The 19206-nt window shown below is 37.6% G+C and overlaps 1 protein-coding gene across 1 annotated transcript in view; it reads right to left on the minus strand.

Annotated features, from left to right (window-relative positions):
• LOC124362158 (protein bowel) overlaps positions 1 to 19206 on the minus strand; it is a 46085-nt gene that overhangs the window by 22502 nt on the left and 4377 nt on the right. Inside the window, 2 exon segments of the mRNA XM_046816400.1 lie at positions 9072 to 9302; positions 9304 to 9629. Of these exon segments, the coding sequence (XP_046672356.1) occupies positions 9072 to 9302; positions 9304 to 9623 (551 nt within the window). The 5' untranslated portion in view covers positions 9624 to 9629.

The following is a 19206-nucleotide window of genomic DNA, read 5'->3' on the forward strand; positions in this document are numbered from 1 at the left end:
AAATTTCTAAATTTTTTGTCCATCATCGGTTATGCATTCAAAAATATTTATAAATATAAAAAAATAAACTATAAAGCTTTTGGGTTAATTACATATTTAAAACATGACATCTCCCATAATGATGATTATACGATCAAACTTAATGGTGCATGGAATTTATCATTGTCTTAGGGAGACATCTAAGGATCGTTTACCTACAACGACGTTAATCTAAGATACTAGACATTAAACATTAATCTCAAGTTTTCTTTCAAAAAATAACAGCTTCTATGCCAGTTTGCAATATAAAACATTATAACAATATTAATTACACTAGTACACATGATCTTAAGTAAGGCTAAAGAGTCCTTTTTATGAAAACAAATATCAGAAACTCGCCATGAATGACAATTACATTCATTGGTTTCGGATTTAAAATGTAAGTTTGTGAAAAGAATTGAACCTGAAGAATGGGTTAGTAACTAATTATTGAATATGTAGAACTAATCAGAATATTGGATATAGAGACTATGGACTACATACAGGAAAATACATTAAGAAATTTGAAAAACTTCTGCATAGTGGGTACCAACTTAATAAGCAAAACGTAATAATTATCCTAACCAATGGAAACATTCATGGACCTACAACGAGGGAAGATCGTAATTTCGCCGTAGCTCACAGAATTCCAATAGAAGAAATTATATACTCCGTAAAAACTACATTCAAGGTGAATGTTGAATTCAGCTCCAGTTCACCTTTCTCTTAATTCAGCGTCTGGAATGTTGACTCCTGCATTCTGAAGTCATGTTCGCCTGAAGAGGTCCAAAAACGTCGGCAACGAAGACGTTTAACATGGACTCTTTGTACCTTTTCGACATCAAAAACACCTAGACTACAAAATATAGTGTAATCTAGAAGAGGTATTCTCATTCTACAATCAGGTGCAAAAATGCTTAACTCGATATTCACATTGAATCAACGCATCCCTCCATAGGTACGTTATGTGTACCTTGTACCACCCGGCTATCTGTATGTAGGTTCACTAACAACATACGTGGAGGTATGTCAAAACCTCCATGCATTGCTTCATGGCTGTTGCTGTCGAGTGGAGCTAGAGCTAGAGAGAAAGGAGGTATGTTAGTGAACACACATGTAGACAGCCGGGTGGTACAAGGGCTGTTGCTGTCGAGTGGAGCTAGAGCTAGAGAGAAAGGAGGTATGTTAGTGAACACACATGTAGACAGCCGGGTGGTACAAGGGCTGTTGCTGTCGAGAGGAGCTAGAGCTAGAGAGAAAGGAAGTATGTTAGTGAACACACATGTAGACAGCCGGGTGGTACAAGGGCTGTTGCTGTCGAGTGGAGCTAGAGCTAGAGAGAAAGGAGGTATGTTTAGTGAACACACATGTAGACAGCCGGTGGTACAAGGGCTGTTGCTGTCGAGTGGAGCTAGAGCTAGAGAGAAAGGAGGTATGTTAGTGAACACACATGTAGACAGCCGGGTGGTACAAGGGCTGTTGCTGTCGAGTGGAGCTAGAGCTAGAGAGAAAGGAGGTATGTTAGTGAACACACATGTAGACAGCCGGGTGGTACAAGGGCTGTTGCTGTCGAGAGAGGAGCTAGAGCTAGAGAGAAAGGAGTATGTTAGTGAACACACATGTAGACAGCCGGGTGGTACAAGGGCTGTTGCTGTCGAGTGGAGCTAGAGCTAGAGAGAAAGGAGGTATGTTAGTGAACACACATGTAGACAGCCGGGTGGTACAAGGGCTGTTGCTGTCGAGTGGAGCTAGAGCTAGAGAAAGGAGGTATGTTAGTGAACACACATGTAGACAGCCTGGTGGTACGGGCTGGAGCTAGAGCTAGAGAGAAAGGAGGTATGTTAGTGAACACACATGTAGACAGCCGGGTGGTACAAGGGCTGTTGCTGTCGAGTGGAGCTAGAGCTAGAGAGAAAGGAAAGGTATGTTAGTGAACACACATGTAGACAGCCGGGTGGTACAAGGGCTGTTGCTGTCGAGAGTGGAGCTAGAGCTAGAGAGAAAGGAGGTATGTTAGTGAACACACATGTAGACAGCCGGGTGGTACAAGGGCTGTTGCTGTCGAGTGGAGCTAGAGCTAGAGAGAAAGGAGGTATGTTAGTGAACACACATGTAGACAGCCGGGTGGTACAAGGGCTGTTGCTGTCGAGAGGAGCTAGAGCTAGAGAGAAAGGAGGTATGTTAGTGAACCTACATGCAGCAGGCAATTACGGGACAGCCCGAGGAACCACATATCAAAATGGCGGCCGCCGCAGTCCGGTCCAGGTGTTCCGTGTGCGGGGCTCGCGGCGCGGAGTGCTGGTCGCGCGTCTCCGAGCGGGCTTGGCTTCAGATGACCGCCCAGATTATAAGTGCCCATTACTGCAGATCCTTCCAAAATTATGTTTTGTAGTTGAATCACGAAATTTTGATTAAACTCGTCATTGTCTATTACAGTCCAAGACGTCTTACTCCAGGCATCTTCCTTGGTTTTTATTCTTTTACTGGGCCTCCTACTAGCACTAACATATAATTCAAATTGGGAAACCCTAAGCCATCTAAATGAAAAAAATATTCTTTTTCGGGTGTAGGCAAGCCATTGTCTACTCCTTGAATGTTCAGCCAGCTAACACTGAGTCAGATGGATTACTTTTTTTAATTCATAGGCCTATTCATAAAACAAATAAAGATACAATGATACTAAGGAAGCTATTCTCCAATGTCATTTACAATAATGTGGTACGTTTTGTTCTTTACTAGCACGCTTTGACTTCTCAGCATATATTATTGGTTCTAACTAGTGGCAATCGACTTCTTTAAAAGTAGTTTCGGTTTACTACAAGTCAACATGTTATAACAATTTGCTGGTTTCTTCAAGTACTTCGCTGTGAAGGACATGTTTAGTCGACAAATGTTAGACTGAAACTGTCAATAAAGAAGGCGAAGCTGTAACACAGCTTAACCAACCAATGACACAGATGAAAAAAACTGTGATCAACGTGGCTCAGCCTGCCTTAAGGTAGTGCAGGAATTTGGGTTTGGAAATATGTTTTATGCCTAAATCATAGCCATTTATAATAACTTCCCTGATAACATTTTTTATCGCTTTATGTGAAATTATAGACACTTAAAGTATGCAATATGTTCTAATCTGACACAAATAAAAACGGGCGAAGTACATATGAAAATTGTACAGTAAGAAAATTATATATATATATATATAAATATATATATATATATATATATATATATATATATACATTTATTTATTTATATAAATTCAAAAATACATAAATCATTGAATCTGTACGTAACGTACGTAATGTGGAAATTTAACATTTCAACTTCTGCCGTTTTTATTTAAATTGGAATTATAACAAATGAGTTTCTACTTTTTCTGTATTCAGGGAAGAGACAACCGAAATTATCGTACTAACACCTATATAGAACATCGAATCAGCATGCTCACTCTCAACATTTGTAGCAATGAACAAATATTAACCGTTACTATCGAATAATAAATAAATGTAAGTTTATTTTCATTCATATATTTTGTATAGAACATGCAAATCAAACCGACAGTAGTGGCGACAGCTACATCATAGCGGAAACAGTTGGTGGTCAGCAGCGATATGGCAACACTGCCTCAAACGTCATCGGACTATTTTGGTGCGGTCTGCTCTAATCTGGCATGATTTTGATATGAGCAACACTGTGTTTAATGACGGCGCATCTCATTCCATGAGATTTGGCTGACCGTTAGCGATTTATTGTTACATTGTCTTACGCTTACCCATGATGGCAAGGGGAAATAGCTGAATGAATGAATTTGTTGTTAACAAGCCAAAGTACAATCCTATGGGATTTCAACATGTAAAATTATTATTCATAGAGTCATAGGAAAAATAATTGAGTGAAAAATCAATGTTACAAAACTATGACAAGGTTTTATTTCGGCGCTGATTTCTACTCTTACGTTGTAGTAACCCTCGTAGCTCAAAGGATTCATGAACAAATATATGAATGTATCATATATGAAAAGATATAACGAGAAAGATTTAATTCATAACCTTTAATTTTCATGAAACTCAATTTCTACAAAAAGGCGATAATGAGTTCCAATATGGTGCATATCCAACCATGGAATTTGGCTGAGCGTCATTAAAGCCTATCGTTAAAGAGGCTGACACATTTTCACCTTTGTCTGCTGAGCGATGTATAAATGTATTTTCTCAACGATTTTCTTTGTGTTTGCGAGACATCTCGAGAATAAAATATGCTATAGCTATAGATTTGAAATTTTGCAAGCAGCCTCGGCAATGACTGTAACGCGTCAAGTGGTGTTGCGTACTCCTACCTTTTTTAGATGTATAACATTTCAATATGACCTAATTATCTTAATAAGAAACACTATAACAATATTAGACTCGTACACATGATCTTAAGCAAGGCTAAAGAGTACTTTTTACGAAACCCAAATATCAGAAACTCGCTATGAATGACAATTTCATTCATTAGTTTCGGATTTAAAATGGGAGTTTGTGTATATAATCAAACCGGAGGAATGGGTTAGTAACTAATTAAGTTAACAGGTAAAACTATTCAGAATATTGGATATAGAGATTATGGACTAACTACAGGAAAATACATTAAGAAATTTGAAACACCTGTGCATAGTGGGAATCAACTTAATATGGAAAACGTAATAATTATCCTAACCAATGGAAACATTCATGGGCCTACAACTTCTTTACTAGAGGCAAGATCGTAATTTTGCCGTGGCTCACAGAATTCCAATGGAAGAAATTATGTGCTCGGTAAAAACTGCAGTGAAGGTGAATGTTGAATTCAGCTCCAGTTCACCTTTCTCTTAGTGCAGCGTCTGTCACAGACTTGACTGAAGTCATGTTCGTCTGAAGAGATCCAAAAATAGTTGGCGATGAAGAAGCCCAAAATGAACTCTTTACATTGTTTGTACATCAGAGACACATAGACTACAAAATATAGTGTAATCTATGTGAAGAGGTATTCTCATTATCTCATCAAATGCACAATTCGAGCAACTAGAGCTATATTTAACATTCACAACGAATCAACCCTTTCTACGCACTGCGTTATGTGCAGTCAAGGCCTTTACACCTGTTCTGATAAAATTGCATACACCTAAGTCGAATTTATTGAAAGGGGAACGAAACACCCCTGGTGTTTTAAAAGAGAATTATTTTTGAATAATTATACCACTCGATGAAGGAAAGAAATATGACAGTACCTTTTACACTAATATTACCAACAAATCCCGCTGTGTAATTTATCTTATAGTAATTAAATTAATAAAATAGAGATACAAAATAATTTAAATCAACTCTGACCCAAATTACTACTGCAGTATTGATTGCATACAGTGCATGGTAAAACCATTCAACTAAGACCTATTATCGTCTCTATTGGGTTATTAATATACAGGATGATCAACTTAAGGTGGCTATCATTGGGATCTCAGAATGTATTAATTTTACAGCCAACTTTAAATACGAAACGACCTTATTTTGATGCTCATTATGATTACGTAGTTGACATTTTTATATTCGAGCGCGATTTTTCAAATATGGCGGTCAACTTTCGGAAACCTCTATTTTTAAACAGATTTATGTTTAACGTGCAAATCTAAGCATTTTATTATTTTTTTACTCTTTATTATTTTGATATACTAAACAATTAAGCCACTAGAAGCACTTAAAGTTTCAGAAACTCTTTCTTTCAAAATGTATTAAAGTGGTATGTAGGCTATTGCAATTTGCAAATAAAATAAATTAATTCAGAGTACTTTTTTTAAATTGAATGATAGAAAGCTATTGCAATTTCAAAATTACTTGATTTCTTAAAGAAATTACTCAAATTACTGTCAAAAGAAATTATTATGATGACTTAGTTATGACTTAAAGCAGATTTTCAAAGTGACCTCCACTTTATAAATACACGCGTGCACCCTCCTGTGCAAGTCATTTACGGCATGCGCTAACGTGTTATGGCAAATGTTGTGCAAAACGGCCACCTTGTGTTGATCACCTTGTGTAAAGTATGTATCAAACTGTTTATCTAATTTTATAAGTGACAGCTTGGAGAAGACTTAATCAAACGTTAGAGATTCAGGACATTTTATCGAAATTACAAAAATCGTAAAACGTGATGAAACTTGTGTACTTTGTCAGTTTATATTTTGAATCGTTGTCTAAAGTACCAATTCCTGAAATAGTTGAATGATACTTTAAATAGTTAAGAACATAAAATCTTAAGTAATACTGTATCGGAATTGGCTTAAATACATCTACAATCAACGCCTCGCTTTTGAGGGTAGGTCTATGAGCAAACTGACGGGATCACCACTATCAACTGTGGGCAAACTTATACATAGAAAACTTCAAAAAATATTCTCTGGAAGGATAGAATTGAAGAAGCTAAAACAATGAGTTCGCTACTTATATTGATGTATGGGTAGTTTTGACCGCAAGGTAAAAGACAGCTTAGATATATTCTTACAATATCAACATTTAATACCATACATCCCAACATCAATTTTACTATTCAAGTTGAAAATCAATGTGTTGGAATTACAGGACGTGATGACGACGAGGAAGTACAGGACTTTCGTTATACAGGTAACCAACACATACCAAGGTAAAAATAGTTATCTGGGCGGTAAATCTCACCCTCATCTAGTCTAGACGTTTGACGTATTGAATACATGAGTTAATGGTGCAACCATATCAGATAAAGATAACCGAGATGCAGAGGAGGGGACATTACACGTGATTTTACAGCAGAATAGGTACACCAAAACAGAGTTAAAAGACATTTGGAAAAAGTTTGAAAGTGTGATTTCAGAATGTACCACAATAAAATCCAAACTAAGATGATGAACGTCTAAAACTGGCCTTACACCAAAGGAACAATATCAAAACGTATCAAATCACACACAAAAGGACGATTTTAACGTGTACGCCTGGAGCCCATGAAATTCCATGTATTGTGGCTCGCTCTGTACTCACAACGCTCAGTATCAAGATCACAAGATACAAGATCACACATTAGACGCCACTCTCGCTCAGCGAAAAGCCTTGGCCCAAGATCCAAATCGCATCTGTAATCTGAGTTGGCCAGAACAGGGTAAGCGATAGACCACGATCTCCCCACCGGCAGGCCGGGAAGGCCAGTGGTTTCGCCTCGGCCTATTCAACGACAATAGAATCTGACCTTGGCGCAGTTTGCACTTTCAGTTGGACTATTAAAATTAAAACTATTGCCGTGAAGCACAAATGGTACCGGAGGAGAACTCTGATTACTAATCCCTTTGGATAAATTTACTCTTCTTTCTACTTCTTACACCCACATAAAACAATTCTTGGCGATAAAAAACGTTCTTTGCATTACAAATTTAACAGTTCCTTAGATATTTTTGCCAAGAACGTATCCTATTACCAAACCAGAAGAATGATACATTCCAACTAATCTGTTTCCAACTCTTCAAACATATTGTCTTCCTGCTCAGATTTTTCAGGGTGTGCTGGCCTCAAATCAACTTCTGCCAAGTGTGGCATACCAAACTTAATATTGCCCAAAGTTTTAGGTGTTAAAAAACAGGAAAATAAGTATCCGCCGGCCAGAAAACCCCATTTATTGGTGCACACAACTCATGTGTCTTCATTATCATCTTTTGCAGTAATTTGGATTTATCCTAGAATTTGCACACTTAGCAATCGAAGTTCTGCCTGAAAGCTATTATACTATCAAGGACCTTACATAACAACGTATTCCGTACCCCTTATGTATGGCTCAACATAATGTGTTCCACTTGCCTGTCTGCCCCCTGTAGTCTCACCACCCTGCTATAAAAAAGTTGAAACGACCATCAACTCCCTCTCCACCCCTTAGAGTTTCCAAAAACTGCCGCCAACTAACCTGATACTTTAACCTCTTCTCATATTACTAACTGTTTTAAACAGGTCTTATTCAATTAACATGTTGTATCAAAGCTCATTCTCAAACAGACATCTACGTATTGAAAGTATTTCAAACGCCTAAATAATCCTAACCTGAAATTTAATTCCTTAATCACCAACCTGTTCATACTAGTAGTACAATATTTATTGACTGACAGTTAAATCACGTGAAACTATCAGGACGTAAAGGACAGGCTCAGTTATCCTGAAATTTCAGTAGCTACACGTATTAAAAATTCATTATCTGTAACTTAGGCTACTTCAATAGCTATAAGAAGTATAAATCCCACTGTGTTTTATTTTTTGTATGACTTTATTGACTATTAGCGTCAAGTAGGATGAATGTTAAACTATTCCTTTTCCTAAAAAAGCAATTATTATAACACTTTCGAAAGGGAGAATTATAAATTTGAACTTGTTCGAAACTTACGTTGTGTTTTGAGTTCGGAAATATTTAAAACATATTTCACTTGAATACGTTTCGAAAAGTACATTTTTCAAAACGATAATTTTTTACACGCTATTTTATTATTTTGTTCCATTCCTGTGTAATCTGTCTAAATTTTCTTACACACTCGGAAGAAAATTTAGGACGACATTTATTTAATTATATACACCGCTCAGTTATAAAGAATAAATAATTAAAACATTCACAATATGACTTTTCAAAGAAATTTTACATTTTAAAACAAATACGAAATCAAACCTGTTCATGCTTGTTTTTGTGTCGCAAACTTCACCAGCTAAATTATTTACTTCTTTAAAACCTAATATATATATATATATATATATATATATATATATATATATACCATAAATATATATGGTATTGTTGTTAGGGAAGCATAAAGAAGCAAACTATTCTATTATCATGTCTATCTTAATCTTTTTTATACAATGATTTCTTTACAACAAGGGAAAACTTGATATTTCCAAAACGTATAAGTCGACAATAGGCACATACATTAGAGCGATAATTAAATACATGAATTATTTTGTATTATAATGAGACCATTTGTTTTAAATGTTGCATTATTTACTTGTTACTGTACTATAAAATATCATCATCAGACTGACCTGTGGTCCCGGAGGTGATCTTGTCGGCGGAAAGCCTTGCCGCAGATGTCACAAGAGTAAGGTCGCTCGTCCGTGTGAGTGCGCTCATGGATCAGCAGGTTGTAGGACTTGGTGAACTGCCGGTTGCAGAACTTGCAGATGAATTGCTTCTTCGGCCTAGAAGCTCGACCGGGGGGTCGCAATAGTCGGCGGTCCAGGTGTGAGTGGGGTCCTGAGGCCGAGGGGAACACGGGGGGTGCCAGAGGGAACCCGGCCCCCTGAAGCCCCGGTAGGAAAAAGCCCCGCGGGGTAGGGGGCAGGAGGGGGCGCCCCGTGGGGCAGCAACATCGCGGCCGCGGCGTGCGCTGCTGCTACACAAGCGGCTTCCTCTCGCAGAGCCAGCTCTTTGCGCTTGTCGGCCATCATCGCCATGAGCTCGTCCCCCGGCTGGTAGAGGTGCAGGGATCGGCTGGGCACGACAGGCACGAAGGCCGAGTGGTGATAAGCGGCGCTGGGGGGCATGGCGCGTGGCCGGGGCTCCTCGCGAGGTGGAGCCGTCCCTGGGCTCGGCATCGCTGCCTGTAACAAGAGTCACACACGTTACACACTCACTGTTCCATATTTTATAGTATGTTTGTGCTACACTATCTACTTTATTTCTAGTTATTATCCTAACACACACTGATTAAAACACACTATTTAAAATGTATTATATAGGTTATGGCTATAAAGATACAATGAATTGTAACCACATCATTGGTTTGGTGGATGACGAAATCACGTTCAAGAATAAATCCGATAGATGTACACTGTAAATCATAATTTGCACCTGCGTGGCGTGTGGGGTATCTTTGAAAAAGCTCTCAATGAACATTACAATCTTAAGTACCTTTTAAGGGTTCAAAGGGTTAACGTGGTGCAGTTGGTTTTTGTTGGATTAATACTTTAGAGCTACAGACTTTGAAGGTAATTTTCGTGAAAGCTGAAAATATATTTAAAAAATGTATTATTCTTCGTGGAGTTGTAGCATTTGTAATTAGGGATTTCGTGCAATTTATCGCCAGGTCCAAGGACATGCTGCTATAGATGTTAAATTTTAGTAATATTTATATGAATCGTTACTTCAAAGAATGATAAGTGATTTCAAGATTTTTGAGCACGTAAACGCCATAGGCTATTAATTATTAGTAGATTATTATGTAAAAATGACACGTTTTATATCTAATATGACAGGAAATTTATAATATAAAGATGTGTATTTCTTCAAATTAATCTCTTATATGAATTCTCTAAAAACCGATATCCTTATTTTCTTCCGTTTTTCTTCGGCCTGATTTCCAGATATTTTTAAGGAGGGGCCAACTACCTTTTAACCCTTATTCTGCCCGTCCTCATGAATCACTACCCTGTGCGAGGATCTTATCGAACAGAATAAGGGGTGATTAGATACAGTATAAGGTCTACGGTACTGATAAAAAGTGTAATGGTCACATACTGGCTTTGAAACTGTGCTATCTTTAACTTAAAACCGAAGGCCACCGTTTTAAACCGCTCGGTCTTTGTATGTTGAGGCTATTTTGTGAAGTTTTTCACAAAAGCACATACAAGCCAAAAATATGAATGTCTGAAAGTATTCAAAGGTATTCAAGTATTCATCACTCTCCCCTTTTATTTCACTTCATAATCCTCGAATGGTGGGTATTCATAAATTATTCATTTGATAAGCCTATCCAAGCAAAATGCAAGTTCAAGCTAAGATACGATTTTTTTTAAATTTCAGGTATTTTAACTTGCCCACCTCATTTCAACTCGTAACTCTTGAATGGTGCGTTTTATTTAACAACATGAATTAATTCATTTAAAAAGTTTAATTTATCCGAGAAAGGTTTCCTATTTTTCCCACACAAACTTAGATGTGAGTTTTTTTAACTGCAACGGTACGTCCACAGGCTATTCCAGATTGTAACCTCCAGTGGTTATAAGGCGCAATCGGTTTTCAGACGATTTAATGATTTTTAATTCTTAGTCAAGACTCCCTTTACAGGAGTACTGACAAGATCCCTTTCCTAAGGACAAAAATTTTGATCACTCCATGTGGTATTGCACCCATGGTGCCACTGGTCATCAGTGCGGGCTTCGGTGACCCGTACTTCTGCCTAAAAAAGAAAAACATTCCTCGAGATAGTGCCCAAATTCAAGCCCAAATCACGTAAGCGCTCGTAAAGGTTATCTTTAACTTTGGCACTACTAGAAACATATTTATGATAACCTTATCTAAACCTACTTATATCGTGAAATAACAAGTAGTAGATAGGGACACAGTGGCCTCTGAAAAAACCAAACTACCACCATTATTATAATCCAGTCAACAGATCCGTACAAAAATTTGGTCCAAATTGCAGTCTCTGTAGAGAAAAGCTTATAACATTCTTCTTAAATGTATTTCTTGCGGGAAAAGGATCACTCAAAAATCTGTTTACTGTCTGTAAATAGTCATACTTTTAGTGTTTATTGAAACCCTACGGACATACCTGTAGAGCTTTCAAATACACATTAAATAACATTCAGTGCAGTGTGATTCAAGGTTTACTTCTCTCAAGAAAATATAAATTCGATTGCTAAATAGTTTTAGTTTATTATACTAGTCACCTCTTTCAATCATATCTTTGCCTACCATGCGTGTTTTTGCTCCCGACTTGTAGAAATAATAGTCTCCACTAATTTTTACGTCTTTCTAAAATCTCTTTCACTTTTAAGACCGTGCTTACAAAATCCCCCAATAACAGTTTCTAGCAGACGGTAATTGACATTCTCTAGTACAAAGCTTGAGTAAGTAGACCATCTTCAATTCCAAACAAGATATTGCCAGGTAGTTGCCAAAGCGGTAGTAGGCCACATTCAGAGTACCAGTGGAGGGCCATTGTCTCAAGATAAAAATTGCTAAATCATTTAGATTTGAGCAAGAGACAGTGATTGTCTGACGACTCTACAATTAGCATACAATAGTATGCAACTTGCCTCCTGTGTGCCACCTGGTAATATGGCCACCTCCATGTGCTGGTCGGTCTATCTACATCAACATCTCCACATAGGCTACACTCCTTACAGATGGTGCATGGTCGGTCTATCTACATCAACATCTCCACATAGGCTACACTCCTTACAGATGGTGCATGGTCGGTCTATCTACATCAACATCTCCACATAGGCTACACTCCTTACAGATGGTGCATGGTCGGTCTATCTACATCAACATCTCCACATAGGCTACACTCCTTACAGATGGTGCATGGTCGGTCTATCTACATCAACATCTCCACATAGGCTACACTCCTTACAGATGGTGCATGGTCGGTCTATCTACATCAACATCTCCACATACAGTAAGCTACACTCCTTACAGATGGTGCATGGTCGGTCTATCTACATCAACATCTCCACATACAGTAAGGCTACACTCCTTACAGATGGTGCATGGTCGGTCTATCTACATCAACATCTCCACATAGGCTACACTCCTTACAGATGGTGCATGGTCGGTCTATCTACATCAACATCTCCACATAGGCTACACTCCTTACAGATGGTGCATGGTCGGTCTATCTACATCAACATCTCCACATACAGTAGGCTACACTCCTTACAGATGGTGCATGGTCGGTCTATCTACATCAACATCTCCACATAGGCTACACTCCTTACAGATGGTGCATGGTCGGTCTATCTACATCAACATCTCCACATGCTACACTCCTTACAGATGGTGCATGGTCGGTCTATCTACATCAACATCTCCACATAGGCTACACTCCTTACAGATGGTGCATGGTCGATCTATCTACATCAACATCTCCACATAGGCTACAGTCCTTAAAGGTGGCGCAATAAGTTTTTTATAGTGAAAGTTTTGTAAATGTTTTTAGGGAGTTTGTCGTACTTCTTTAAGACAATGTCCAGGAGACAAAAAAGAGGAAACTATTTTCTATCTCCCCACGTATAATTACAGACCTATTAAGTAACAAATCCATGCAGTTTTGAAAACAAACCAACGATACCCATAATAAACTGCGGAAGATAAATCCGTAAATATATAATTGTTTTGTTTGTGCTGAGGCTAAAGCCAAACTTCAATATAAATAATTTCAAATATAGTACAAACAGAAAATTATACCTAGAAGATTTCTATGAGAATGTTGTATGAATTTTAATCTGTTTTTGAAATACCAGATTAATAAAAAATTATTGTATTAAAAAGTTTACTTTTATTAAAACATTAACTTATTAAAACCTCTAAATAGGGTTTCATCTGGATTGTGAGTTCAAACTTACCTTTATTAAGTTACAAACATATAACAAAACATTACTATGCATAATACAAGTTCCAGTTTATTTTTCAAAAACTATCCAATACACTCAAAAAATTCAGACAAAAAATTTGATAAGGTTTCGTCAGAAGATTTGTTATTTCATTCTTTGAATTTGAGCAATATTTAAATTTGTAACACTTATAATTCCACCTAGTATACTATAATTTATGTGAACAAGTTTTGTATTACTTTCTTTTGTTTTAAGTGAAATTTGATTTGGTGTGTAATATTTAATTGTAGAGTTTTTATAAACTATCCAAAAAGGTGGTAGGCCCTGTACTGTATCTATTCAGTACATACAAATATTCATTAGATTGGAAATACAACATTAATTCGATTTCCTAAAAGGGTTGGTTAGCTGAGAAAAAAGTCGAAAAGAAATGCTACAATATTATGCTAAACAGCATTCCTGTGTGGTGTTTTGGCATCGAGTCCAGGTGCAGAGAACCACTGCAACAACCTCAATAGGTCATCGGCTTCTCACCAGAAGCCTGCTGGAGCAGGGTGCAGCACGTTTGTCCTACTAAAGGACCCAGTGCTCTGACATTGCTGCCACATCAGGAGCTCGCTCTCTGCTCTCGCCACTGTCATCACGCAACTCGCAATTGAGTACTGCAGCAACATCTTTAGGTCATCAGCTTCTCGTCAGCAAGTGTGCTATAGCAAGGTGCATTACAGCTGTCCAACAAAAGGTTCCTGTTCTCTGACATTGCCGCCATATCGGGGTATTTCGCTTTCTACTCTCGCCACTGTCAACATGCCCTTCACCTTGGAGCACTGCAGCAACTTCTCTACGTCATCGACTTTACATCAACAAGCTTCTTGGAGCAGGATGAGCCGCGGATGTCCTATTAATAGGTCACAGTGCTCTGACATTGCTGCCATATCGGTATTTCGCTTTCTGCTCTCACCACTGTCAACATGCCCTTCACCTTGGAGCACTGCAGCAACATCTTAACGCCATCGACTTTACATCAACAAGCTTTTTTCTTGGAGCAGGGTGAGCCGCGGATGTCCTATTAAAGGTCCCAGTGCTCTGACATTGCTGCCATATCGGTATTTCGCTCTCTGCTCTTCGCCACTGTCAACATGCCCTTCACCTTGGAGCACTGCAGCAACATCTTTACGTCATCGACTTTACATCAACAAGCTCCTTGGAGCAGGGTGAGCCGCGGCTGTCATATAAAAGGTCCCAGTGCTCTGACGTTCCTGCCATATCGGGTATTTAGATTTCTGCTCTCGCCATTGTCATGACACACCTCGCTATCAATAGCACAGCTAATAGTAGTAATAATTCTGAATGTACTGGCTTCTACACAAACTTTTTACGACACTATCGGGAAAAAAGGTTTTTAGAAAACATGCAGTACTTTTTTGTAACCACTTTCATGAAATGATAGCGATAGGAATGCTCCCAGAAATGACAAGTATCCATTTCCATAATTCATCCATAAATTAACCATGCAAATCAACAGATGATGACTAACAAATGTCCTGTAAAGTGAACTGCTTTATTGTTAGTTGCATTGATGTGTACATAGGCGTAGGAGAGATCATTAACAATAACATCGGAGGACTTATCAGCCAAAAGAGAAACACGTTCTTTCCTTCATATTTTTGACCACTATGCCCAAGAAACTTACTCATTACACATTTTCTACATTTCCACAAATTAAGTCAGACAATTTTCTCGTATCTTAGAGTTGAGTTGTACTATTGTTACGCGCAAGATTGTTTGGTGTAAACTTTGAGTGATATCTGCCAATGCACTATATTTTTAGTATCTTGAAGAATTTAGTAATTTTTATTTGGAACAGAGTAAAAATGTTTGATACTACAACAAGGAGTTGTAGACATTTCAGGTAGTATTTGGGAACATCTCAAAATCAGATCCAAAGTAAAGAGAAAAGTTGTAGTATTTAAAAAGCTATATGTGGGTTGGGAAGTCATTCAGGTCAATAAATAAAAAGAAAAAAGAGAGGCGCCAATAGTGAAACTTTGAGTACCCCACATAGTCCAAGACGAAAAATTAACACATTTCCATTATCCTAATTAAATATTTTTCATGCTTCTTCAGACAAGACCAAGTACAATTCGATTCCCTACCACGTAGCCTATTTCCTAGAAGCTAAGAAGTGTAATTTAAAGAAGTACATTTTCCACAGAATCATAGACCTTTGAGGTATCATGCAGAACTGAGGCTAAATGTGATCCTTAACATTCAGTGACTGCAGAACATTGAAGATTCAAACATTTCATAAACAAAACTCGCAATTCAACTGATGATTTATTTTTCAAAGCCGAGTTGCTTTTCATTAAACTCGGCTTTGAGCCACACCAAAAAGACTTTTCAATTACTTTTATGCCAATGAAGACGAGATATCGAGTGGTAATATTTACATATATTTTATGTTTTTTTATGTTCTTCAATCGAAACGACGGTTTTATTAAGGCATTGTTTAAAATATGTTGGTTTAGACGGCCAATGAGAAATAGACAGCATACAGAATGATATTAGCTGATTGTTCAAAACTGACGCAAGAATATCATCCCGTCGTGTAGCTTTTTCATTGTTCGTTTTTTTGCAGTCGCACCAAGTACGTACCTGATGGCCTCATGGGAGTTAATTGAAGTGAACAATTGATCCTCTACACATATGTTCATTTTCTTAAAATTGCGCAGAGGTGAAGTCTTACCAAGGTTTACGTTAATTTGTGTAGGGACGTTGATTATATAATAATCAAAGACATTAGCAACAGGTACAGTGAAGCGACCTGATCCTCTATTGTGTCACCTAGACGTAGGTAGGCAGGTAGGAAGGAGACAGGTAGCATCAATCCCTTCTAGCCACATCTTCCCTCTCACTCTACTTGCCACACAGGTGGGCAGATGCCGCGAAGCTGCTCCTCCTCTGTTTACAGACTAGCACAAACACAGGCCATTTTACCAAACGGCCACCACAACTCATTGTGTGGGAACCGACAAAGGTTGCTGCGACCAATCGAGTAACTGAAAGCGTTCTGGCCTTGTACAACATAAAACAACAAGGAAATACTTCAAGACTTGTTTAGTTTACTTGCAAGCTTTCGCATTATAAAAAATACACTTTTATGTACAAAATAAAAACAGGACAGCGCCTTTTTATTCACATTTTACTAGCTGAGCGTTAGCGAAGTCTATCACTCGAGGGACTGGAACAATTTCATTCCGTATCTTTTTCCACACGATATCTCGAGAACGGATTGGCCTATTAATAGACTTGTATGAAATGTTGTATGAAGCTTCATTTCTATATGAGGAATATCGAGTTCGATGATAGAGCATGTCATTCCATTTGGATGAGCGTTTGTATATGCGTGAATATTTTGATACTATATTTTTGTATAGGTAACCACGATGGCTAGGAGAAAAAGCATAGAGAGTCAAATCAAACAGACTTTATATAATATTTTGACATTTTTTCTTGGTTTGGTCATTAAAAAATTCGTACATCCTGTCGGGTCCTTCAATACTCTGTTGTATCAGTTTATTAGTATATATACAATATAATTTTCGATTATGGTGCATGGTTCAGATTTGGCTGAGCATTAGCAAAGTCTATAACTCAGGGTGATGCTCTGCTATTTGCAACATTTCTGGAAAAATTACTGTCCTGCCTGTTTGCCTGTCTATATGTCCGTTTAATTTTTTTCCGTTCTGAATAAATCAAATTGAGGCATGGACTTGAAATTTCGCAATTTTTAACTTCAATTCTACTTAGGCAACGCCGTTTGTCTCTATACAAATTGGCTTAGCATAATATCTTCATAATGCATCGAGAACAATTCCATCTGTAGATTTTAAATTATGCCTGAAACTTCTTATCTACATAAACAAGAATGAGAACGAAGTGCATGTCCATCTATGGGATTTGACTGAGCTCCATGAATGAGAACGAAGTGCATGTCCATCTATGGGATTTGACTGAGCTCCATGAATGAGAACGAAGTGCATGTCCATCTATGGGATTTGACTGAGCTCCATGAATGAGAACGAAGTGCATGTCCATCTATGGGATTTGACTGAGCTCCATGAATGAGAACGAAGTGCATGTCCATCTATAGGGATTTGACTGAGCTCCATGAATGAGAACGAAGTGCATGTCCATCTATGGGATTTGACTGAGCTCCATGAATGAGAACGAAGTGCATGTCCATCTATGGGATTTGACTGAGCTCCATTGAAATCTATCACTCAGTAGGCTGGCAGATTTTCTCTTCTGTCACACTGTTTGTCCGCAGATCATTTCGAGATTCAAATGAGCGATAGACCTTAAATTTCGCAAGCTTAATTTCGCCTACAATGGTGGGGCAAGTTTGCTTCTACCACTGGAATACATATTAGGCTTAAGAAACATTATACCAGTGTGAACATCGGCCGATTTTTTCATTACTAAATTAGTACTAATGGCATTATACTCCAATTTTTTTTTTATTTCAATATTGAAATATACTACAAAACATCCCGATCTCCATCCCAGTAGGTTGACAAAGCTCGTCAAACATCAGTGATTATACATGTGCATACTTAATCATTGAAGTTCATACGCGGGAATCGAATATTCCATTCAAACCATTCAACTGAGATACTTGTTCATATCAGATCATCGTAATTCATCCACCCGAAGATGATGTATTTTATCTTAACAAATATTCCTGCTGATTTAATCAAGATTTATCCGTAAAATCTGTTCCCGCAACCCACAAATCTTTTCAATACAGCTTTTTTAACACTGAAATAATTTATACATAATTCTACATTAATAATGACTACTGAAAATCAGTTTTACGCTGTTATCAGTGAAACTATCAAATGTCTTATCGCTATAAGGATAACGAACTTAGAATCGTTAAGCCGGATTTGGAACTCATGCTTTTTTTTATAGAATACATCTTTTTGCAAATGAAATCGTAATATTTGTTACATCTCAGACATTTCTGACCAGACCCTCTAGAAATGTATTCTGTTACGTGATAGCTTTCATTATACTAGTTACACAAGAGATTAACATTTATAACCAATGCTATAAATTGTGTTACTTGTACAATAAAGGTAATCGATCAAAGGCACTATCTGTGAGGATGTTTCTCGCTGGTCACCGTAGCCTGCACCGATAGTAGGAAGCATTATTGTCAGATGTAAAACTACTGAATTAGTAATGAAAACAAAGGAAACAGTTTTTATGGTTGTTTAAATAAAGGTTAGAAATTATTTTTAGTTTTTAAACGGTCTGATACTAATGCTTCCTGCCGCAAATGCGGGATGAGGCAGCACCACCATCCCGCACTGATGGCAACGAACGAAAAACACCCCTTCAGACGTGCTTATGACGTAACAGGATAAAACTGTAGAGGGTCGAACAAAAGTGCCTGACAAAACATAGTTTTAGAATCTCTGAAGTCTATAGGAATAGTTTAAGAGTTGCGGCACATAACATATTTTGACGGTTTATCTCACAAATTGATCAAGAACAAAACTGTCTCTGAAAAGTCATTGTAAAGAACTGTTAAATCCTGCTATGTCAGTGAATATAGCCAATCACTTATACAGACATCTTGTTAGGTAGGAAAGTAATATCTGAGACTTCTTACTATTATGTTGATTAAAACTGATTTGACTGAGTTTGTTCATTCTTTGTTGTGCTGTTTATGTAGTTTTTGCTTCTGGAAGGTCGTATCCTCTTTTGTTCATCATCCGAAGATGATGTATTTTAACTTAATTTTTTTAAAACAAAGATTCCTGCTGATTCA

This window comes from Homalodisca vitripennis, chromosome 5 (assembly GCF_021130785.1).
Source record: "Homalodisca vitripennis isolate AUS2020 chromosome 5, UT_GWSS_2.1, whole genome shotgun sequence".
NCBI lineage: Eukaryota > Metazoa > Arthropoda > Insecta > Hemiptera > Cicadellidae > Homalodisca > Homalodisca vitripennis.